Source organism: Megalops cyprinoides, chromosome 8, assembly GCF_013368585.1.
Source record: "Megalops cyprinoides isolate fMegCyp1 chromosome 8, fMegCyp1.pri, whole genome shotgun sequence".
In the NCBI taxonomy this organism is placed as follows: Eukaryota; Metazoa; Chordata; class Actinopteri; order Elopiformes; family Megalopidae; genus Megalops; species Megalops cyprinoides.
In genome coordinates, this window is record NC_050590.1 from 8323822 (window position 1) to 8348671 (window position 24850).

Below are 24850 nucleotides of genomic sequence, written 5' to 3' on the forward strand. Positions count from 1 at the left end.
AGTCAAACCTGACTACAACTGTGAAAAAGCTGCAAAACTTTTTAATTTAACAAAATTAACACCAGCTCCTGGCCTCTGAACTGTAAACTTAAGATTAGCAGTGAGCATCGGGTTTGCGAAGTGCGCAGGCACTGACCTTTCCGGCACTGACACCTTCGCCTTGCTCTTCACGGCCAGGTACTTCTCCCTGCAGGCACCGCACAGCAGGTAGTACGGGTTGCCGCTGCCACACTCCCCGCCGAACCAGCCGTCCACGTAGGAGCCGTTGCTGCGGTAACCCTGGCGGTTGGCGCTGCGGCCGCAGCCCGGGTGGTTCTTCTTCATGTGCTGGTTGAAGTTGGCCACGCTGGCCTCGCACAGCTCGCACACCACCACCTCGTCGCGGTCCTCGGTCTCGCACACGTGCTGCAAGCGCACAGACGCACAGCGAGGTGCGGGAGATCAGCGACACCATGCGTCGACGGGGAAAGGGACCGATCTCAGGGAAAGACGCTCTAATGTGTTTCGCAGTTTATCCCCTCTAAGCGGCGATCAATTCAGCCCCAACACAAAAGCCTCATCAAGTGCCCAAGCAGTGATCACTCGCAGCACAGCCCGTTACTGCCCTGCATAAAAGGTTTTAGCTGTGAAGCCAGTGAAGCATTTTTAAGCACCGGTTTAAATGTCATTCAGGCATGCAAGTTAATAGCAGCTGTTACTGGCTGTGCCGCCGGTGGCAGTGCTGGTGTGTGTTTCCTGGATATGTGGAGTAAAAAAGAAGCGGAGGCAGCCACTGCTGCGGTCAAACACACCCATGTTGGCCAGTCCAGTACCTCCGGGATCCACATTCCCAGAATGTCGGTGTCACTGGCCAGGTCCTGGCCGAACATGGCCTCCATGGTCTCCTCGTCCAGGTCCATCTCCAGCTCCTCGTCCAGGTTGAAGTCGTACAGGGTGCCAGGGTCCTGCTGCAGTGTGGAGCCATCCCGTCGGCTCTGACTGCGGTGGGCCTGGACCGAGCGGTACAGACCGGCTACGGACAGACAGTCATCATTTTCAACACCTCCACTCCTTCATCCCAAACCACAGTTGTCTAGCACCACTCCTTCACCCAAAACCACAGTTGCCTAGCACCACTCCCTCACCCAGAACCCTGGGTGCTAGCACCACCCCTTCACCCAAAACCCTGGCCACCTAGCACCACATGGTCTCACAGTGTAAACTGAGTTGGCCCCAGGGCTTCCCCCACTCATCCAGTTACAGGACGCTGAATCTATACCTACCAAACCAAGACCACATTCCCATAGCACTTAAAAAGGTACGGACGTTTGAGCAATAATTCCTTAAAGCTATTCACACCACGACACATTCCCCGTCTGCAGCGTCTGTGCCTTAGCATTTTTCACACGTCTTCGCTACACATAAACAGACCTATTGCCATTCTAATGGATGCCCCTAGACCCTCCTAGAAGGCTGAAATCCAGTCTACCAGAGTGAAGGTGAACAAAGATCTCACCAGCGCGGGACAACAGTGTCCGCGCAGCCAGGTCAAAGCGGTGCTTCCTGCTGACAGCAGAGCGCCCCCTGGGGGTGGGGCCGCTCGAGGCAGAGCCGGTGTCCTGATCCAAGCTCTCCGGGCTGCAGAGGAACAGCAGACAGACGGACGGACAGACAGATACACACACAAGTGAGACAATTATAAACGAACCCACCCAACTCCTAACTAGTCATCCATTCTTGATTTTCAGTAATCACTTAGAAGACTTCAGTCTCTCCTTCCCCAACCCAAAGCCACACTCTATTTTTATCCATGTATCAGTTATCCCCATTTTACCACAATCTGTGAGCAAAGGCATTGATTTAACAAGACATATTCATTTCACTATCTTAACTTGCTTACTTGCTTCCTTTTTAATGTATGCTTAGTAACAGTAAAACAGTAAAAACCATTATGTCAATTCATAATTTAGAAGGGACATTAAAAGCCATCCTTTCAAGTACTATCTGGCAAGCAATTAAAAATGTCAACTGCACAGCCAAACTGCAGCACTGCTGTGCTGTAAATGAACTGTTTCCACTGTGTGACTCCTAAAGAGCACTAATGCAGGCAGGGTGATGATGAATGTGGTGCTTTTGACAGGGAGGTGACGCACCTCTCGCTGAACCCCTCCTCCATCTCGGCAGCGTCGGCGCTGGGGATGTCCGCAGGCGAGCGCAGGTAACTCCGGTCCATGGACTTGCCCCCTCCTCCCAGGGCCATGGCCCCGGGGCAGGAGTCCGCGCCCCCGCCTGTGTGGGACTCCTCCTCATCCTCGCCAGGGTGCTCGATCATCCACATGGCCAGCACCGTGATGTTCTGGGCGTCTGCTTCTCCTCGGGCCCCTGTGTCGTGGGGTGGGGTAGGGTGGGGGGTGGGCAGGGAGGTGGAGCAGGGAGGTGGAGCAGGGCAAAAGATGCTGAGCATTCAGCCATCGACTCATTGCATTACATTACATTGTTGTTATATTTAGCAGACGCTTTTATCCAGAGCAGCTTACACATTCTACAGTTGTAATATGTTATCCATTTATACAGCTGGATATTTACTGAGCAAACTGTGGGTTAAGTACCTTGCCCAAGGGTACAGCAGCAATGCCCCAAGCAGGGAATCAAACCGGCAACCTTTCAGTTACAAGCCTTGCTCCTTACCATTACACTGCACTGCAACCCGCATACAACTCATACAACTGATCCAGACATTGCACGGGGCAGCTACAGAACACTGTTTCTGTGAAGAGCAGCCTCACCTGTGGCCTCCAGGGCCTTGGAGATCTGGCGCAGGGAGAAGCCCATCTCCAGCAGGGGCACGGCGATGGCAGGAGGGGGAGGAGAGGTGGACAGTCTGCTGCTGGGGTCCGACAGGGCTAGGGAATGAGAGGGGTGGTGTGGGGCATCAGCACAGGTCAGTACAATACACAGGTGACCCACTTATCAGGAGCTGTCTTGCATGCCTGACATCCAGCCAATGGAGTGTTGTGCAAGCTGATCCTTGAGGCACTGCCAAGTACAAAGCTGGCAAGCCCTGCACTGTACGCTATCCAAACTTTAAACCCAGGGTAGTCAGAACACAAGCACCATAATGTACCCAATGTGTCAGTTCTATAATTTCCACATTTAAACGGGCACAGCGTGTCTCTAAAGCCTGCCTGAATAACAAAGTTATCAATGACAACAGCAGTGATTGGGAGAGTGGGCACTTGAGTGTTTGGGGCAGTGCGAAGCATCTAAAGCGTTGGGCATGTGGAACAGCATGTCTGGGACAATGCAATGTCTCAGAGGCATGGACCCGTGTGTTCTGGAGGGTGTGTTTAGGACACTGTGAGGTACGTAAATCGTGGTGTGCCGTGGTGTCTGAGGGGTACATACATGTACCTGTGCGATTGGCTGGCCTGGTGGGCTGGGAGTCTGGGGAGCTCAGACTCTGCCTCCTGCCCACCTCGTCTGAGGGTGAGGTGGGGAGAGATGACACCGGCGGGGTCTGTGCTCGGCGAGTGGGGAGCAAAGTGGTGGTCGGGTAGCTGGAGAACATTTGCCTGTTTGAGCCAATCATGCACATATGCACGTGTTAACATTAAATCAGATTTGGAATGAATATTTCACTAACCTACAGAGTACAAAAAAAAAAATGCTCAGTTCCATTATTAAACAATGCATGTACAATGTATCAGCGGATAGAACTGATAAAAATGAAAGAGAAACTGATTGCCCCAGCACTTGAAATTGACTTTGCTACTTCTGTGGTAATTTTGGCTCCATTGTGCTACTGTGACACCTGGCAGTCAGCGAATCATTGGCGACAAAGTAGCTGTGATTTTATAATTATTTTTAGAGAACAGCGTCAAAAGGGCAGCTGCATGCAATTTACCATTTCTAAGACTCCGAATGAGATGGTAAGCAAAGTAATGAGGCAACTTAACAGCACCGAATAAGCTAAAAAAAACAACCTCTAACCACGGAGGGAAATGTGAGAGGGTTGCGTAGTCGGATCAAGGCGCTCTGACCTCAGCAGGCTCAGAGGCATCACACCAGGTGACTCGGAGGCCGGCACGGTTTCAGTGTCCGTCACAGGGGTGGTGGCTGTGGTGGTGTCCTCCAGAGAGCTGCTCATGAAGGAGGTGGTGCTGGAGGCGGAGGGGCTGGTGGTGACTGGGGTCTGAGCCTGCTGACCGCCCTCTGTCTCCTCGACCTCTGGGTCCGCCTCTGTGAGCATGCACAGCGAAGGACATGGGCAGCAAACGCGTGACACGCCATCCATCACTCCAGTGAGACGGTCATGTAAGCCCACTCATGATCACCCACTCGTGCTCAACACTCATGCAATCACTCATTAATCAAACCCCACTCACGTGTACCACTCACATATACCGCTCACAACTCATAAATCCACTGCGGAACAAAAAGCCAGACATTACGCACTATCAATTTTCAAAGGTTGCTAAACTCCATTCTCCGCTTAGTATACATCTCCCTGAAGATGTATTAGATAGTTGACTATCCAGGTCTAGCTTTATACAAGTCAAAACACTACTCATGACAATATGATAAACTGAAATCCAACATACACCTGGATACCGCCGTGGTGAACACATACATTACAGTTTGTATTTCTGTTGGACTCACTTACCAGGCTTGACTTTGCCTCCGTACTGTTCCTCCAGGAGCCCGTTCACCACCAGCTTGTAGATCATGGCCTGAGCCCTCTCCAGGTCGGCCAGCCCCAGGGCACGCTTGATGGGCGAGCGCACCACTGCCCTCTTCACCATGTGCCGCATGAGGAACTGCAGCGCCGCCCGCATCTCTACTTCCTCCTGCAGTACGGGCGAGCCAGCGCAGTCGGCGTTGTGCCCGCTCTCCGTCAACGCCTTGGGCACCAGCAGGAGCTCGGCGTAGCGGCTGCAGCTGAGAAGGGCGCTCAGCGTCTTCATGGCGCCCAGGTAGAGGTAGGAGAGCTGCACTGCACGCATCTCCGACTGGGCCTGCGCCGTGTCGTGGCTCCGGCTGCCCCCATGCTCGTGCGACCTCCTCTTGGCCTCGGCGGGCGCCTGCTGGGAGTCCAGCGAGAAGGAGGTGATCTCGCTCTCCGACTTGGAGTTGGCGGCGTGGGCTTTGACCTCGTCCAGGCTGTGGGACACCCTCAGGTCGCCCGTCTCCCGGGAGCTCTCCGGCTCCGCCCTCTGCTCAGGCTCCGCCTTCTCCTCAGACTCGTGACGGTGCCTCTTCTCGTGCCGGCGGGCGCTGGGCTTGCCCGCGTCCTCGTGGATGCTGGTCAGGTAGGTGAGGTCCAGCAGCAGGGAGGCGGTGAGGCCACGGAATCGGGAGACGTCGAACGGCAGGGGCTCGCAGGGCTCCAGGTTGTACAAGGGGGTGTCACTAGGCGACCAAAAAGTTGGGAAGCTTTAATGAAGACCAGAGTGACACAGGAAACACAGAGTGAGGGGAAGACAGGAGGTAGAGGTACAGAAGAGCAAACTGAAAATAATGGCTGTGAATGGTGAGAGGCAGCGATGGAAGAGCCGGTTTTGTTATCCCCATAATGGGTGGAGCTATCATGTGCTGTCAATCAGTGCCCTGTGTCAGAACCAATTAGATGACTTTGCTCACCAGAGCAAACCACCACGATTGGTTGTTTAAGGAAGTCACCACTGACATATGTTAGCTCCACCTATTTTGGGGTTCATGAAGCCCATCCGTATGTAGTAAGAGGAGTTCAGAGAAGACAGGGATCATGCAGAGCAGAATGATGAGGACCAGAGTAGATAGAGGTAATGTAAACAGCTGGATAAAATAAGAGCTATGGATTATTAGTCACTTAGAGCAAAACAGAGAGATTAAGAGATTACAAACACGAATGCATCTGCATATTAAAACAACAACAACCATTACACATGGTGTTAAAACAAGACATTAACATCTACTTTGACTGATCTATAAATGGAAGTTAACATATTCAAACACACAATGCATCTAACATGATGAACCAGTGTGGAGTATAACAATTAGTTGTGTCCTGGATTGATTTCCTTCATCCATAATTGATGAAGTACCTAAACAGCAATTTACTATGCATTCACGGCTCTAGGGTATTTATTCACCATATACCCCAGATGCAAAAACAAACCACATCTCAATATTTAATGCGATAATGTGCACATAAATGATTAATGTGTGGCATAAAAGTATAGCTTTAAATGTCTGAACTGAGACACACAAGTCTGTGGAAGCAAAAGTCCACTACAGCCACAATTCACCGAAACCATTAAGCAGTGACGTGAACGGCCAGTTTGGGCCTAGTTTACAGATGTTTGCGAAAGTCTGTACCTGATGGTGATCTCCGCCTCGTCCCACTGCACCTTGGCAGAGGTGCTGCCCTCCTTGACTACGCCCAGCAGGGTGGCGTGCCGGCCCGTCTGCTTGTGGACACACCTGCCGCCCACTCGCAGGCCAGCGTCCGCCCCTCCGATGACCGCCAACACGGGCCACACCTCCGTGCAGAGGGTCTTCAGCTGGGCCTCGGACAGGTCGCCCAGGCCGTGCCGGCTGTGCCGCCCCTTCTCCTCCTCCCTCTGCTCCGGCCGGGCATCGTGCTCCTCCCTGCTCTGGACAGAACGGCTCTTCCGCAGCCGCTGCGCTCCCCCGCCACCCCCGGGGCCCCCGCCCTCTCGGAAGCAGGCCTTGATCTTGTGCAGCCGCTCCATCATGTTCTTGTTGATGCAGTGCGTCCAGCGGTCGGTGCGGTGCAGGATGCGGATCAGCTGGGTGGCGGCCTCCGCCAGCACCGTCGCCACGGGGCTGCAGATGGGGTCTCCTGGCAACAGGTCACGCGGGGTGCCCCTCATTTGCATGTCGCATATCTTCACCTGCAAGGGGAGAGCATGATGCTGTCAGCCTCTTGTACACTTACATATAGTTTTATGCTCAGGACAAACTGCAAGAATGCAAAACTGACCACAACATTTGAGTGACTAATCTGTTTTGTAAACTGAATCTTGTGGTAGGCCATGAATAGTGTTATGCTCACACTCACTGGTCTGGGAGTGTTATTAGACTTGTCTGACACTGTTGCTCATTTAACCTGAATGAATACATTTCTGCTCTCTTATGCTGGAAGTTGCTCTGGATAAGAGTGCCTGCTAAATGTATTGTAAAAAAATGTAATGTAATGAATCTGCTGAGCTCTCAGTGTGTTTACAGACATGGAAACCCCACAATGCAGAGGGAATAATGAGAGAAAACAGTCTGAACGTGGCATTCAAAACAGCATTGGCTCTGTTTAACATGACAGGAAGCAGTGCATTTGTGCCCTAAAACCTGACTGTGATATTCCCTTGTAAAATTGCACACAAATAAAGTAACCACACTTACTTCAGTTTCACAATTAATCACATTAGGGGCACACATCTTTACAAAGAGCAATAACACAACAAGTTCATATAAGCATGGAAAGTATTACAAGACAAAAAGACTTTTGAATCGTTTTTTACTGGAGTGGTACGTGGTGCCACAGCGTGATAATATACTGAGTCTGGAAAAATGGTTGATGACTCAGCGCCCCCTAGTGGCAGGTTCCGTTACCTTCTCTCCAGGGTTGCTGCTGTAGAACATCACACAGGGGTACAGCTCAGTGGCATCCACGTCTTCAAAGGCTAATTTGGGCTCCTGTGGTCAGGAATGGCAGTGCGTTAGGAAAAAAAATCCCATCAAAGTCAGCTGTAATAACAGCCTCTATCCCACAGGAGGAAACCGTGCTCAACATTACAGGCATTATACTTGCTGTTGAAAGAAACGGCGCCCTGGCAGAAACGAGGCAGGTCTCTCTCTCTCTCTCTCTCTCTCTCTCTCTCTCTCAAGGCACACGGGCGACATCAGCACGATGACTTTTCCATTTCTCCACATGAACACACTAATGACTTGGCTTAACCGAGAAGCCGCCCTGGGTACCGAGTCAGATTAAAATGATATGCGATCTGAAATGAAAAAGGCCGGCGCTGTGTCGGCGCTGAAAGCACATGGAGGCGGGGGGCTGAACCATCCTCCTTTGCAGATTGGTTGGTTGTGTTTTGTAGAAAATCAACTGCAGCCATTACAGAGCGCTGGTGAAGAGCTGAAGCTCATCTCAAAATACCCACATTCTGCTTATGCTGCTGCTCATCTTTTATTGATCTTTTCCATCTTATATCCAATCATGGTCATTCTAATTAAGTTTGTGTTACGAGAGATGAGAATGCTGTGAGTGGGTGCTTGTATCCTCAGATATTCTGACATTTTTGCAATGATTGTTTCATCACAGTTTAATCACCTGTGTTCAGCTATACTTACCACAGGGTCTAGTCGTCATGTTTAACTACTGACCGTGATTCAGCTACACTTAAAACAGGGTGTGGCCCCTCACGTTTAACTACTGATTTTCATTCAGCTGCACTGAACTCAGGGCTTACCCCTAATGTTTAATTACCGACAGTCATCCATCTACACTCAAAAAAGGGTGTAACCCCCACATTTGATTATTGATAATCCACCAGCAATACAACAGTGTGGTAGTCCTTGAGTTCAGTTACTGACAGTACTTCAGTAACAACAAATCCAGGTTGTGGTCAGTGTGTTTAGTTACTGACAGGTGAGGACACCTAAGAGATTACCACTGCCTTCTCCGGCTGCTCCTTACCTCTCCATTCTTTCCAAAGGACACGGTGCGGGCCTCCATGTCCAACACACAGGTGATGTAGTCGCCCTGAGTGAAGCTGGACAGGGTGAGGGTCTGCTCGCCATTGTGATACAGGTTTCCGCTGTAGGCGCGGTACAGCCACATGTCTGACGTGGTGCGGTGGTTGAAGTCGTGCACAGGCCAACGGGACACGCCCACACAGGTGCCCTCGTTACCCCGGTTCTCCTTCACTATGTAGAACTACAAAAGGACAGTGATGTCATCAGCTTGAAGTCATCAGCTGAAACACAAACCTATAAAAAAGTACTTCACCAACTGGACACAGGCAAGAGTTTTTTGGCCGTATCAATTCAACTAATTCTAATTTATATTTATTAATTTATTATTAATGTATTAAAAATTTCTAACTTATAAATTATTACAGTATTTCTATATATTTTATACCCTTACGTTAAACATGATTTTCAATGAAATCAAATAGCTTTGCTGTTGGGTGGGTTCACCTCGCTTCAGAAATGGCTGTAATGAGGTAATAGAAATGTCTGGTGTATTAGGAATGGCCGGTTCATTTAAAAGGCTCATTGGCTGACTGCCCCAGTGTTGAGTGCTGTACCCTCCGCCATGCTGTGCCTAACAGCTGCTGGTCCTGGTCTAACAGATGGTCGAACCCCAGCATCGGTGGGTAACTGGACACCCTTGAGCTGGTGCCAGTGCCAATTAAAGCACTTCACAGTGGCAGACAGAGAGGATCAATGTCTCCAGCCCTCCTACTGGCCATCCAAGAAGTGGGCTGGCCAAATCCAGAGCCTTTTATTTATTTAATGAATACCGGAATCGAGAACAGCAGCCACGACTCCCAACACAATGATGGTTTGCTAATTAAACCCTGAGACACAATTATTCTTTTCTAATGCCATGCCGGGCAGAATGTTGACCTGGTCCAGGTTGGCGCATTTCACACGACAGGACATTGCAAAAGATGCTCTCAAATCGACAAAGTCAGTAAGCGTGAAGAAAAAACAGCATGGCCACTACCTTCAAATGCTTTGAATAACAGTGAGAGATCAGAGAAAGAAGGTGCAAACACCACACAAACACAAACTCAACTTATCAAAGCTACAGTCAAATTCTACTTCTGCATTATGGGCTTAACTGAGCTGGACTGTAAGACAATAATTACTTATTGTGAAATACAATAATAACACCAATAACCAATACTAATATTAACGATGATCAGTAATAACCCTACAGGTATCAACAGTAATATAGTGTAACTCAGATGATTTCCAATAACCAATACTAATAATACCAATAATCAGTAATAACCTATAGGTATAAACATCAATGTAGTGTAACTCAGATGATTTCTCAATGACACCATCTCGTCACTATGAGTGTCCGGGTGGGCGTGGCCGTACCTTCCACTGGTAGCAGCCAGAGGAGATGCCTGTGGAGGCCAAGCCGTAGCCCTTTCCACCGCTGCCGTGCGTCAGACCCTGCCCGTTCTCCACCACACAGCACTGCGCTTTCTCCGGGTCGAAGGACACCTCCTGGATGGGCAGGTTCTCATCCTCTTCCTCCGCCTCCCCCTGTAGGGAGGAAGGGCCACGGATTACATGACAGTTGCTCAGGAGAGCCTGAAAACAACACTGCAGCCACTACAACGTAGGTGGAAAAACCACAGAAAGCACCTCTTACTGCACTATAATTACAGGGGCAGGAGCTGCAGACGGCCGCTCCCCCTGAACAGGCAATTCCACAGAGGCTTGTACCTGCAGCTTTAGCTCCTGTTCTTTTTCTTTGACCTGGATGGCATGCTTGGCTTGAGCGATAGGTGCCTCCCACATGCAGTCGGACAGCAGAGAGAACAGGCGCTCCACGACCTGAAGGAAAAACCAAGAGGTCAATTCTTTGCAATACCGCCCCCACACTGTACACCTCAATTCCAAAAAAGAAAAAAAGCCGTCTTCAAGATGCAGACCTGAGTCATCTGGTCGTCCTCCACGCTGGACTCACACGCCGGAAGGACAGCTTCCAACACATGAAGAGCCAGGAGTCGCGTTCGCAAGTTCCCCACCAGAGGAACCCCTGAGGAAGACAGCAACACGAACACGGTCAGGCTACATGCACACCCTCGAGCAATACTTTACCTTTCCACGCTGTGTGGATGTCCTCATACTGGTGTTTCATTTCAATTTCTTTATACAGTTCTATACACAGTTGCCCGGCGTACCTGAACAGCACTTCTGAGCGGCGATGTTCAGGAGCACCTCGGTCCACTTAGGGGAGGCCATCTTGGACTGTATGGCTTTGGAGGAGACAACCCGGCGCAGGAACACGAGGAAGTCTCCCAGATGCAGCTCTGCCGTGTGTTGTTTGCGGAGAAGCGCTGCCGTGGCAAAGAGCAGAGTACCCATCAACAGATGAGCAAGCACTTTTACATCCGACACACAAAAATACAGGCAGGCAAAGCCCCCCCCCACTCACAAATCCAGCCGCCAGCGTCCCTTAGGAAATCCATAGCTGGGCCGGCCCATTCAGACTGTCTGAAAACCAAAATGTTCCAATATGCCTCCATGTCAACATCTGACTTTTGCTGGGTTTTAAAAATACACCCATTCCTTTGTAGTCAATGGTAGCTCCTGTGCCGCCACCGCTGCCAGCACACATAATTTCGGCATTTTACTGGTTGCCCAGATTGATTTCCTTTTTTTACCAGAATAAGAAACCATCAGTTTCCCACAGACTAAGCCATGCACCCAACCCAAAACATTTTGCAGGCAATCTGTGGTTTGGAAACACTAGGAAAACACTGGGAAAGTTACAAACAGAAAACTGCAGTGTGATTGCACCTGCTGCGTATACCCTGCCCAGATTCAGTTTTTTTTTTTTTTTTATTTGTTACCTCTGAAGTCCTTCTTCTCAGGGTCAGAGCCTTCCTCAGACTTCTCATCTTCCTCCTCTTTGCCAGTGGCCAGTGGGCTGACACCAGCCTGAGACAGCAGGTTCTTCAGCTGGCTACAGAGCAGATCCAGCAGGGACTGCACCACCTTGGGGCTCAGCTTGTCGGCATACGTCCTGCACCACAGCAGAGAGGAGAGGGTACAATCAATACAGCACAGCGCTCCAAGAAGAGGAGACAGCAGCACATCCACAGCCCAAGAGAAAGCTCTCTCATACACATTCATGATTAACACCTGAGAGTGGTTAACACTCTGTGAAAGGGAGTGACACACTCACAATTAATACGTGAGAAAAATTTATGGCCAAATTTATTTAGCATTTGTGAATGGGAGACACTGACACACACACACATACACACCCACACCCACACACACACACACACACTCATAAGTCACACCAGAAAAAAGAGACAACAGCACACACACTAATAATTAATGTACACCGCTGTATGAGGCGTGCAAGGAGTGTTTTAAAAAAAAAAAAAAAAAAAAAGGCTTTGGAAAATTTTCTGCAGTTTTCCCTGCAAGAAAGAACGACATTCTGCTGCAGCACTACACGTACTCACCCAGTGCTGATGGCCAGGATCTGCAGAAGTCGGGTGCTGGCCACCTTGAGGGCGGTGCTAAGCTGGGACACCCCGGGCTTCTGCAGCAGCTGCAGGGGCTGGCCCAGCATGGTGTCCGTGCCACACAGCTGCGACAGCACGTTCAGTAGCCCGCTGGAGATGGCCAGCGACACGTCGACCGGCTGGTAGCGCACGCTCAGTGCAAACACTGTCACCAGCAGGAGGCGCTGTTGGGCTTCTGAGGAAAATAAAAGAAAACAGACGTGTCATTTTAACTATAAATTTTACTATGATCTCAGTTTACTCAAAGCTGGTCCAGGCTTTCCAATATCCAGAAGCTGTTCCAGGTGTCTTTAAAGCAAAAAACACTGCCAAAACGTCTGGAAAAAAAAGATGACTTCCATCAAGTAAATGACTAACTGTATCTGGTATTAAAGTGCTTGGCTGGAACAAAGCCTGCAAACTCTGTGATCCCTCCAGAACTGGGCTTCTGTAATGCTAATCATTGACACAGAAGCTTGATTTACCTGGAAGTCTCTGTGTGTGCTTAAGCAAATTAACTTGTTTGTTCTGTATTATTGAGAGAACATGTACGATTCTATGGAGGGGTGTGTCCCGGCTCTATGAGGAGGTAGGCATCATTCTATAGAAGGGTGTACCCTGCTGTAAGGGGGCATGGGCCAAACCCTGTGGAGGGTCATCCAGAGGTTGTGTCTCGGGGAATTCCTCACCTGAGTGATGTTGATTGGCCTGCAGTGCCCTCTCCAGGGTCACAGACAGCTGTTGGTAGATCTTATGCACTGCTGTTTGTATGTCCATCTGGAGGTTCCTCTTGGCAGCTCTGATCCCATCCTGGGTCAAAAAACAGACAAAAACAAACCACTTCAGCATCCGCTCCATTCATCCTCTGCAGCAACATTCGGCAATCGCATGCTGATAGCACAGCTCCGATTTATACCGTTTGGGTGAACAAGCCAGCACCTCACCAGATTAGCCAGCTTACCTCTTGAACCGCCAATATAACCTGGTGGAAGACAGAATGTCTAACCAAAGTACCATAGGCAACAGTGTACTGAAACCACAATGAATGTCCCATCCAGCCGAGGACCTGAAGTGACCGTCTGACTGAAGTCTGAAGTTTGAAGTCTGACTGGGAGTGGTGTTGCATTGCTAAGACCCACACACATATATCATCACTAAGTGCACCACCCCCTCTCTACCTGGTAGTGGTGAAGCTGCACGCTCTCCCCTTTGGTGCCGCCGGTGCCCACGGTTCCCAGGCCGAAACAGCCGGCCAGGAACTGCAGCCGGACGGAGGTGAGCAGGGAGGAGGACTGGAACGGCGGGCTGGAGCGTCCCACGCCCGCGGCCTGGCTGCTCTTCTCCTCCATCCCGGAGAGCAGCACCACCATCTGGTGCAGGGCCTCCAGACGCAGCTGCAGAGACACACGCAAACCGTTACCGCGGCTACCTCACGATGACACAGCGTTATTCAATAAGGCCCAAGCAGCCCAAAATTGTATCAAATTTTGCGTATCATACAAAAACCAAAGCGGTATTATGTCTGTAATCAGCAGTCTGTCTGTAGTTAGTGTTTTTCTAACAAGAGGCAAAGAAGTGAAACTGCTGGTTTCTTTGCTCCATACAGTGGGCATAGTGACACTAAGCTCCTGAAGGGTCATAAGGGTCTGCTTGTTTTTTCATGGTGCAAAAGACGAATGATTTTTTTTGGAGGAGAGTCACTACACCTGCTGCTCCGAATGTTAATCGGACATTGACTGTGTCACCTACTAGCACCTACTGGCTTACTCAAAGAAACCAGCTGGACTGTTTTCATCCAATTACTGATTTAATTACATCCATTATGTGCACAGCAACACTAAAAACAAGCAGACCCATCAGTCCTGGCACACAGAAAATGGGAAAGTGATTTGTGCTTAGCTTGACTAGCCATGGTTGGTTATTAGAAGTGGTTGTGACACATTAACCAAATGTATGTTTATGTATGTTGAGCGGGGTGGGCAGTGGGGTGAGATTGGCGAGTACTCCCTACCTCCGCCCGACTCTGCTGTTGCTCCATGGCGATGATAACACCCTGGGGACTGGTGGACATCCCCTCCTCAGGCTCCTTGAAGGCGGGCGTGTTGCCGACGTCCCCACTGACGAAGCTCACCATGTTCTCGATCAGGGCGTGTACCCCCAGCGACCTGTTCAGGTCCAGATCGGACTCCTCGTAGAAATGGACAGAGCTGTAGAGCCGGTCCCGTCCGTGCTTGACTCGGAACCAGGAGTCGGCCAAGGCATCTGGAGAGCTGTGCAGCAATCCTGGGGGGAGGGGATGGGGAAGAAGAGGCCGGAGAGCTTTTCAGAAATAACCCGCACACTGAGGAATCTGTGCTGTGCATCTGAGTGGAGATCTATGGGGTGGTTCTGAAAGTCCATGCGATATGGTTGCCTTGATCAGAATGCATACTCCATTCCTTTTTTTAAAAAAAAAAAACAACAAACGAAACAAATATAATTTGTTGCAGCAGTCAAAATCAAAAGGAACAAATGAAAAATCAGAAAAAAAAAAAGAGGACGCTGAGGAGGGGATGATTCCGAAAGCAGAGAACGAGCGGACGCAGTGCCTGGATAGTCCACCCAATGACAGCCCAGCTAGCAGGAGCTAAAACATATGGAGAAAGGCATTCCGCATATCTCTCAGACACCTGTGAAAAACCTGCCTTTGCCCCGCTCAAAGCACCCCTGCGCAAGAACACACATTCAGAAAGGAAAAAAGGAAGGGGGGGAAAAAAAAAACGCAAAGAGCTGCTGGTGGCTCAGATGCACATGAGCTTGCTTTATGAGACACACCTTAAAAGTGGCTACTTCATTTTGCCTAAACCTCCTTTCATGCTCACTTCCCAATACAGAGAGCACGCCAGAGCGCTGCCAAAGGACTACCAGGCATTGCCACCCTGTACCCAATCTATTCAAACAGAACACCAATGGTTTCAGAAGCGTTCTCCACATGTTCCCGAATTCTGTTTTCCGTATTTATGGCTGACTATTATGTTAACTCTTTCACCGGAATCTGCACAAAACAAGCATGCTGATGAGATTTTGCCATTTCCAATTAGGATCTTATAGATTTACATTACTGTCATCTAGCAGATGCGGTTACCATGTTACGTTCCCATTTATGCAGCTGGATATTTTCTGAGGCAATTCTGGGATAAGTACCTTGCCCAAAGGTACAGTAGCAGTGGCCCCGTGGGGAATCGAACCTGAAACCTTTCAGTTACAAGCCGTGCTCCTTACCACTATGCCACGCTGCTGCCCTGTGAACCTGTAAATCTGTAAACTGTGAATCTATGAAACTGTAAATATCCAAACAAAAGCAAAGCTAAGACCAAAGCTAACCAATCATCGCACACTACCACCAGGATTATGAAGCATTACAAGCACTGAACTGACAACCTGCTGATGCAGTTGCAAATCAGTTACCCACAAAAACCTTAAACAAGTCAAACTCCAGCATACACTGCTTTCTCACCGCTACCTCTTTCAACATCAGATTTGTTATAATCCAGAACTGCAGTGAAAAAATGTACTCAATGCACAGTGTTGTAGCATAACGGCCAGCTATCATTACTTCAATATTAACTGTTATTAATCCAAACCAACTGAAAATGCAGTGATGCCAAACTGCCAACATCAAAATACTCAACACTTAAGACCAACCCAATTGGTTTAGTATGACCAGTGCATTGGGAATTGAGCATGGCACATCGGGGGTCAGGTCATTTAAGTCTGTTGAGAGGAATGAATGTGTGGTAGTGGCATTGCAGTCATGGATATTTGTGCTGGCTTTAAGAGAGAAGAATAAGATTGAACATGCCATCGTGTACTTGCTTGGAGCTCTTCTTGTTTTTGGGGCTCAACTGGCCAAAAAGGAGTAAACACACTATCGCACAAGAATCAGAAAAAAGAAGGAAACGATTTACAAAGCAGCCAGCCATCATATTGTTGAAAGTCCCAAGAGTTTGAATCAGCCCTCTCAGTACATCATGCATCTAGACATATAAACAACACTCCTCAAAGGGCTAAAAGGCCAACTGAAATGGTTATCAAACAACCTTAAGTTGTTTACCCTGGTTAAATTTTGGTTAACCCTGGTTAAAAGGCTTATTGTTTCTGTTTGAAGAGGTCTATATAAATTTCATTTGAAGAGCAGGATCTCGAGCATTACTTTTTTCACAGAACAATCCTAGCTATCTTTGAGTTATGCTCTAATTATACCAAACCCTTCCAATAACAGACCTCTAATAGGTATTAGGATTCTATGTTTTTGTAATTACGAGACTAAATTGTTCTGTTATAACATAATCTAAAAGACTCTGGCCATCCAAATATTGCTTTTGTCCTTTTCATTTTAATATCATGTTCATATTTGATTTTAGCACAACCTGACCAAGTAACAAACTGATCAACTAATAGTTCTATAGAAAACATGACTACAAACACAATACAACCATAGAACTGAATCACCCATAAGACCAAATAAGTAAAGCAAAAAAGTCTTCTACTAAGCTGCATTATTCAGTCATCAGAAAGCAATCGACTCATGCCTCATCAAGACTATCTGGACCACATTTATCAACAAAATGCAAGATAACCGTTTTAATTAAACCGGGACTTCAGTCTACGCAGTGTCATCAAAAGCTGCCACTTGATTACAACTCACCTCTCCTTTTGTGGGATGAAGCCAAGTCCAAGTCAACATTTCTCCTTCCGCTCTAAAAGGGATGGCAAAAACTGCATCAGCAACGACCAAAGTAAACACATTTTCTCTGATGAAGTCCTACAGCTTGTCCTTTACGCTTCAGAGAGAAAGCAAGAAATGCCTTTGTACTGATTCCGTAAACAGAGAACAGCTTCGTCTCCATGCGTGGAGGACTGCGCACGCCAGCAGTGGGTGGGGGGGGAAGTGGAGGCGACAACTCACCAGTGTGTAGCCCTCCTCGTCAGACTCGGGCTGCGACAGGTCTGACTCGCTCCTGGACTTGATGAGTCTGTAGCTGGGGCTGGCCTGGACGGAGCGGCTCTCAGCTGTCAGGCTCTCGCTCCTGCACCACACGGACAATGCACAGCACCCGGGTTAGATGCGTTTCTGTTTCACATCTAATTGAATGCCACTTCAAGCAATATCACCCTGCTTGAGATAAAACGGTTAACAGCGACTGGGTAGGGAGAGGAGATAAGCGGAAGCGGAACGCTAATACAAAGACAATGCAGAAAACGGAATATGCTGAAGCTTCCTAAATAGGTCACTGTTTAAGTCAAACTTGCCAAAACAAGTTATGAGAACACTATCTGGGGCCTGTGCTCTCTGAGATCTCAAATTCCAGGGCTTTAGTCAACATGTCTGAGATTGAGGTAATGCTGCAGGCAGCCCTCCCTGTGGGAAATCTCAATAATGCAACTCCTGCTGTTTTCTAACAGGGCCCATCTGCGGCCACCGCATATACAGCGCCAAACCGACAAGAGGAAGGAAATGCAGACTGGGATTTCCTCAACAAGGAACACATACTACGGCATTTTGTTTAAGATGCAGTGTTTTCAAGTACTGCAGCTACCAAACAGAGCACGTGTGTTATAGCCCACAGATGGCCATTCTCCTGAACCACCTCTAGAGGGCCTGTAGAGTTTTTTTGACGACAGTACGTTGATGCTGTCCAGACAAGTTCCAACAAGAAAGATGTGTTAACATGAAATGAAATGAAATGATACTATTCAACCCTCTGATGTATCATTTACATCACTACATGCAGAAACAGAATCAATAGCAGTAACTTTATAGCAACTGGGTCCATTATGTGAGAAAGACTCTTTGTTTGCAAAAAGGCTGCTACCTATTTCACAGTCTGTTTCTACTTCCTGTTAAACCCCTTTCTATCTTCCTGTCTTCCTTATTAATCTATTTTCCTTATTAATCTAACTGCTCAGAGGCACTCCAATGTACACAGCATGTAAATCCGGGTTTTGGTTGACATAACAATGCTACGCATGTAGCCTTTTTTCCAAACCAAAAACAAGCTCCGCATTCCAGTGTAAAAACCCACAAATGTTTACTGAACTAATTTCACTAATGGAACTGCAAGTGAAAGGGAAGAGAGAGAAAAGACATGCAGTGAGCCGCAACTGAGGGGTTGAGCTGAAGTGGGGTTTAGCAAAACGTGCTTCACCTGGTCATGAAGCCCATGCCCTCCTGGGTTCCCCCGCTGGCTGGCTGGGCGGGGCCCTCCTCCTGCTGCTGCTGTTTGAGCAGGTCCCCCTGCACCTGACTGACCCCCAGCACCAGCAGGGCGCATCGGTGGATCACCGAGTTGCACGCCGCCGTGTACAGGTCCTGTCCCTCCGGCAGACCCGTGCTGTCCCGTCTGTCCTCCTGCAACTGCGGGGGCTCCTCCTCTCCCCCCCGCGGGCCGGACGAGGAGCCCAGCCCAGCGGCGCTACCAGCCCGCTCCCTCTCCCGGCTGCGGGCTGCTTCCCGCGCTGAGAGGAAACATTGAAAGATTTCTGTACCGTGCGACACAAGAGACACAGAGCCGGGGTTAGAGACATGCCGCTGCCAAGCCGCCACACCTGCCCAAGTTCATGGGTTTCACACACAGGGGCTACATCCCAACCCAGGCCTAACTCTCTGTGGGAAACACTGACACAGTATTAGTGATAACAAACACATCATGAGTTAATGATCTACACAAACAGTCATTCAGATTAATACAACGACTTGATTTGAGTTTCTAAAAATATGGTGATGCCTTTTAGTACAATGTTCTAACGTTAGTTATTTCAAAATGTTCTGTCAGTTATTTGACTGGATGCAATATGAACACCAGAATCATTCAAACAATGTAAGTATAGCTGAACTACATTACAGCCTACACTTACATTTCATAATCACATAAACCATCTATCAGGGACTGACTAGGGCATGCAATATGCATATGTATTTGCAATGCACAGCTCCCGTGTGTAAAAACTATAAAATCAGACAGGCACTTTCACTGGTATGTGTATGTGACCTCACAAACATCACCATGCACAAGAAAACAAGCATCTTCTCAATGCGGGAGGGGGGAAAAAGGCCTTGCAAAGCAAAATAGGACCTGAAATTTTTTGCACAGAATTTTCCAAACTGAAGACCAAATTGAAGCCACTAAGTGCTGCTCTCTTCTTTTTCCCCTGGCTCTGAAAGCAGGCATTGCATGAGCCTTAATATGGAGCAGGAGGCAACACAGAGATGAAGCCAAACAGCCTCAGTCCAGCTCTGGTGTGCGTGTGTGTGTGTGTGTGTGTGTGTGTGTGTGTGTGTGTGTGTGTGTGTGTGAGAGCATGCGTGCAAGTGCGTGTGAGTGTGCCTGTATCAGTGAGTGAGTATGTGTATGTGTGCAAGTGTATGCGTGCAAGTGAGTGCGTATATGTGTGTGTGCACGCCAGTATCAGTGAATGCATGTGTATGTAGGCATACAGGTGTGCCTGTATCAGTGAGTGAGTGAGTGAGTGTGAGTGTGTGTGTCTGTATCACAGAGTGTAGGTATGTACTCACTCCCTGCAGTCATGACCTCGTGTTCCCTCTCGTCCTCCTCGTCGTCCTGCTCCGGGTGCCCCTCTTCCCGTTCGCGGTCTGCCCTCTCCTCCAGCTCTGCCTCCTCATCAATGGTGCGTGTAAAGGAGTGCTCCTGGGGGTCCATGTCCAGGGAGTCCTGGTTATCCGAAACCTGAAACACCAGTCCAGTCTGAGACTCCGCCCTTTACAGTAAGACGAGTCTCAGACACTGCACTGCACAGCCAGACGAGTCTCAGACTTCACTCTCTGTATATCCAGACAAGTCTGAGACACCACACTGTATAGTCTAACGAGACTCAGATGCAGCTCTGTACAGCCAGATGAGTCTAAGACACCGCTCTGGATGGCCAAATAAGTCTCAGATACAGCTCTGTACAAACAGACGAGGCTAAGACACCGCTCTGTACGGCCAAATGAGTCTCAGATACAGCTCTGTACAGCCAGATGTGTCTCAAACATCCTTCTGTGAAGCCAGACAAGTCTCAGACACCACTCTGAGGAGCCAGATGAGTCTACAGACACCCACATAAACATAGACCTACCCAACCCGCATCATCACTCAGATTAGCTCCACAAACCTACCCGTCTCTCCCTGGAGGATGACCGAGTCTGAATGAGCTCCATGTTCTTGCAGGCCAGCAGGCGGTTCCGGACCTTGTACACACTGCGGTAAACCTCAGCTAGGGCCTTACAGGGTTGGTACCTGCCGAAGAGGAGAGAATGTGATCGGTCGAGACCTGAGCTCTGAGACCTGCCAATGGCTATCTGTTAACTTCCTAAACCTGATCTAACCTGCTAACAACTTAACATCAGAGCACCAAACAACCACGTCCAAAGATTACACCAGACAGGACGATTATAGCCAATAACCAAATATCACAGTAAATCTCGATGACTGTGTCACTGGAGGCACTGAAATAAACACTGGGCATTTCTTTAGCACGCCTGGCTCCTTCGGTTCTCAGGGAATTCAAAGCCAAGTCATTCTGCATCGAGATTAATGATGTGGCAAAGAACACTGCATTCCCACACAACCCCAGAAGGGCCAGACAAAGTGACAGGCCCTAGGCTGCGGCGCTTGCGTACCTCCCTTCCCCACAGGCTTGGCTCAGCAGGCCCGTGTGCTTCAGCAGGGCTGCCAGGACAAATCTCGACACCGTGTCCAGCAGGGACTCGCTGCTGAGAGTGGCATTGTCCCAGTCTACAGAGGGAGAGAGAAGAGTGAATACTCACAGGAAGAAGCGGCAGGGACGCAGTCAAAATGCCCCCGGAGCAAGCAGCAGCATGCCTGTACCTTTGCTGATGGCGTAGTCCTGCATGTTGATCCACAGGCTGTTGGCGGGCTCCTTGGTAGATCCCAGGGCCAGATCTACTAACATGGTCATGTCGGGACGCAAGGCGCACTCGAAGGGTTTCTGTTCCTCGTTCCCTGACAGGGCCACTTCCAGCAAGGAGCTGATGCAGTTATCTGTAAAATAAACACAAATTCACATATATCAATGGACAGCATCTGGCTGAAAGATGTCCGCCTTATTTTTTTCTAAAGTTAAGACTAGTTAAGACTAGATTTTCTGAAGTTTTTTTTAATATATATATCAACCTCATAAGGCCCAGTCTGCTTAATACACTCAACTAATCATCTGACTTTTGCCAAAGGGAAAGTAACTAACAACCTTTTTTCCAGAAAACGTATTTTCTTTTCACACTTACAAATTCCAGATAGACATACATGCTGAACGCAGATGAGTGGGAAGGAAACATCTGACTGGCCCAGAGCAGCATTGGGTGTCATGTCTACCATGAGAGTAAAGAATTGCTCACTGAAGAGGCACACGTACCCAGCTGGGGGATGTCCATCTCCAGCCCGTTGCTGAAGAGTGGGGTCTTGAGCCAGTAGCTGGTATCCAACTCCTCCGGGGAGGCGGGCGCGCCCTGCAGCATCCCCCCTAGACAGCGGCCCACCAGCAGGGCCACAGTGCGCTCCAGATCCACCAGCCACACCCACGACTGGGCCGGCTGAGGGAGGGGCAGGCCCGCCGGGTCCACAGAGTCTGGGGTTCCTGTAGAGACAGAGCATTTCAATGCTGATAGGGAACGGCTGCCCTGATATTCTCCTCATCGGCACGGCTTTATACCTGGCTGAGGCATTACTTTTCCATTTTCACCAGATTCAGCGATTGCATTTTAATAATTGATTGCCTTTAATGATTAGGACAGAATGGGCCTTATAAAAAGACATGAACTCACAGGAAGCAGATGATCTACCTGCTACAGTATGTCACTTTGTCCTCAACTTCAAGGAGCACGTTTAAGCAGGAGTAACATCTTTTTCAATGCACGCAAATTATTATAAGAGTGTAAAGATAGAGAAATTACAAAAGTAATAAATATTAAATATATTAAATGTAATACAAACATAAGAGTATACAATACATATTAAACTTAAATATAAGATACAAATACTACAGACATGCAAATCATTGTCTCACTAAGTCCAGCTGTGAGTTTTACTGAGCAAAAGCTCAATCAGGCAGAGAAGATAAGAAAGCAGGTTTGCAGTGCCTGGAATATGCCCTGGCAGGAGAGGACCAGAGAAGGGGCAGTTGGGTGGGCAGCAGTGTAGCATAGCGGTTAGGGAGCAGGACGCGTAACTGAAAAGTTGCCGGTTCGATTCCCCACGGAGGCACTGCTGCTGTACCCTTGGGCAAGGTAATTAACCCACAATTGCCTCAGTAAATACTCAGCTGTATAAATTGACAAAATTGTAAAAACCTGTAACTAATCTAGTTACTCTAGAAAAGAGTGTCTGCTAAATGCCTGTAATGCACTGTAACCTAATGTGCCAGGTGTCTCTCACCATGCAGGGGCCACTGCAGTTCCTGGTCCTCCAGCAAGGTGGCAGCAGGGAGCAGCCTGTTGAGGCGGTCCAGCGGAGGCAGCAGGTCCAGCAGGAAGCCCAACAGAGGGCGTGCCACTGACACAGGCAGCAGCAGCAGGGAGTTAATGATCTGACACAGCATGCTGCCGGCCGCTGACACGTAGACCACATCTGAGACAGCGCCACCAGGAGGAGAGGCAGGTTAGAGATGGGGATGTAAAGTTTGCACACAGACCACTGCCACCGGCTTCACAGGCTCTGACAGATACCTGTGTCAATATTTCATGTCCCAGGTGACACTGTTATTATAAAAGGAATGTGGCTGGAGGGCAAGAGATAAACTGGGTTATTAGAGTTCTCATCTAAATAAAAGGTAAGCAATATTAATGGAAATGTATTTGACATGTAAATATCTTATGGCTCCCAAGATTACTTATTAGAATAATGAAACCCTGCTCCCTGCTCACCCTCCCCCCCCTCCCCCCCAAGGCATTGTGTAATACCCAGGTTCTGTCCAGTAATGACTCACTGAAACACATCACTGTATTTACACTTCCAGGCAGGAGAATGAATGGGATCAGGAAATTAGATAATTTAAGCCGGCTCTTCTTCATGAATATTGATACTCTCCTTCATGACAAAAATGTTGATTTTCCTTCATTTGCTGTTAATCAACAAGTTCCGAACCACCAGTGATCTCATGCTTGACTATTTGAATAACTGAGCACTGCTGTTCCACAGGAAGGAAAAAGTTAGACTATCCCACGAGGAGCGTGAATCCTCTAGGGGGCACTGTACCTCTGAGCTTCTCCCTGACGCTGCCATTCCCCGAGCTCTCCTTCAGCAGGGTGGCAGAGCGGGAGAAGATGTCTGTGGCGTGAGGAAGCAGCAGCTGCAGGTGCTTATGCAGTAGAGCCACGCTGCTGGAGTTCTGGCGCGAGGCAAGAGGAGACGCAAACACAACCAGCGATGACTAACTACACAAAATCATCAAGAAATACCACCACAAACACAGACCCTCATTCCACGTACCAATGTACTCTGTCCCTGATTTTTTTAAAAAAAGGCAATAAATGAACAACTACCTATAATGTTGACTAATCTGCTTTTTTTGGGGTCGAACGTAGTGATTGACACACGTGTGGACGTGGGTGGTGGGTGATGTGGTACGTGATGGTCCATGGCGTCCCTCACCTCTGTGACACTGTTGATGTGGCAGTAGGCCAAGAGCTGTTTCTGCAGCGAGCAGAGCAGCTCATGCAGGTGGGCGGGTTGGCTGCTGTCCGAGGGGGAGGTGCCTTGTAGGAGCTTGTCGCTGTTTTTCTCCAGCTCTCCGAATGCCTGATCCTGATGACCAAGAACGGGGTGTTTCAGGACATTTATAGCAAGAGAAATGCCAGCTAGCATGCACTAATGAGAATGATATGAATATCTGGGAGAAAGATCTGAATAGAAAAACCCTATCAAATTGAACACTCCCTTTTTTCCTTCACATTGCTGTGATTCATAGCACCGAGACTGAATAAAAAAGGCATTCCATTCTATTTTGGTGGCAAACAAATCAAAGAGGCATTCATCACATCATTATTTTTACTTCTTATCTATTTGGCAGGTGCTTTTATCCAGGGAGACCTACAAGGCTACGATGACACGGCACAGTTAACGCATATCACAGAGCAGTCAGAATTTTCTCCACGCATGTTCCCTGGCGTGATTCTGCTGTTTGCTTGCTGCATGTGTGTATCGCCGTGGGAGTGTGAACGTGCGCGGGTCTTTGCAGAAGCAGTGCGCTTTGATGAGTCCTCCAGCACAGAGCTGTAATAAGCACAGGATTATCGATGACTCATTCTCTGCTCTCCCTCCCACACACAGGGGCCCCGGCTGCAACACCGTCTCTCACCGTGTAGAAGCCCAGGTTCCTCAGCAGCGTCTTCATCAGAATCTCGGCCAGGTGTGTATCGGGGTGGGTGCCGGGCAAGCCGTAGGTGGGGTCCAGAGGGACGCCGAAGGACAGGCCAGCAGGGGGTGCCTCGGGGGCATCGGGAGGAGAGCTGTACCCAAGCAGTGAGGCTACATGGGTGTGGTCCTGCAGGCTGGTCAGGATAATGTCCAACTGCATCCTCTGAAAACACACACACCCGCAGA

At 48.8% G+C, this 24850-nt stretch overlaps 1 protein-coding gene across 8 annotated transcripts in view; it reads right to left on the minus strand.

The window, feature by feature from the left end:
• The window catches only part of herc1 (HECT and RLD domain containing E3 ubiquitin protein ligase family member 1), a 62136-nt gene that overhangs the window by 23664 nt on the left and 13622 nt on the right, over positions 1 to 24850 (minus strand). For 4 of the 8 annotated variants that reach the window (XM_036535269.1, XM_036535262.1, XM_036535263.1 and 1 more), the window contains 32 exons: positions 24606 to 24827; positions 23900 to 24052; positions 23504 to 23636; positions 22685 to 22876; positions 21666 to 21887; positions 21122 to 21295; positions 20914 to 21028; positions 20410 to 20530; positions 19807 to 19978; positions 18440 to 18773; positions 17200 to 17320; positions 16939 to 16990; positions 14263 to 14534; positions 13430 to 13645; positions 12941 to 13061; positions 12210 to 12447; positions 11586 to 11758; positions 10914 to 11069; positions 10662 to 10768; positions 10453 to 10563; positions 10099 to 10269; positions 8681 to 8920; positions 7591 to 7674; positions 6337 to 6875; positions 4643 to 5412; positions 4020 to 4218; positions 3385 to 3551; positions 2766 to 2882; positions 2133 to 2361; positions 1496 to 1617; positions 792 to 1012; positions 137 to 405 (listed from right to left, as the gene is read on the minus strand). In XM_036535269.1, the coding sequence (XP_036391162.1) occupies positions 137 to 405; positions 792 to 1012; positions 1496 to 1617; positions 2133 to 2361; positions 2766 to 2882; positions 3385 to 3551; positions 4020 to 4218; positions 4643 to 5412; positions 6337 to 6875; positions 7591 to 7674; positions 8681 to 8920; positions 10099 to 10269; positions 10453 to 10563; positions 10662 to 10768; positions 10914 to 11069; positions 11586 to 11758; positions 12210 to 12447; positions 12941 to 13061; positions 13430 to 13645; positions 14263 to 14534; positions 16939 to 16990; positions 17200 to 17320; positions 18440 to 18773; positions 19807 to 19978; positions 20410 to 20530; positions 20914 to 21028; positions 21122 to 21295; positions 21666 to 21887; positions 22685 to 22876; positions 23504 to 23636; positions 23900 to 24052; positions 24606 to 24827 (6533 nt within the window). The remainder of the gene's footprint in view (positions 1 to 136; positions 406 to 791; positions 1013 to 1495; positions 1618 to 2132; positions 2362 to 2765; positions 2883 to 3384; positions 3552 to 4019; positions 4219 to 4642; positions 5413 to 6336; positions 6876 to 7590; positions 7675 to 8680; positions 8921 to 10098; positions 10270 to 10452; positions 10564 to 10661; positions 10769 to 10913; positions 11070 to 11585; positions 11759 to 12209; positions 12448 to 12940; positions 13062 to 13429; positions 13646 to 14262; positions 14535 to 16938; positions 16991 to 17199; positions 17321 to 18439; positions 18774 to 19806; positions 19979 to 20409; positions 20531 to 20913; positions 21029 to 21121; positions 21296 to 21665; positions 21888 to 22684; positions 22877 to 23503; positions 23637 to 23899; positions 24053 to 24605; positions 24828 to 24850) is intronic. The other 4 variants (XM_036535270.1, XM_036535265.1, XM_036535268.1 and 1 more) reach the window with 3 other exon arrangements.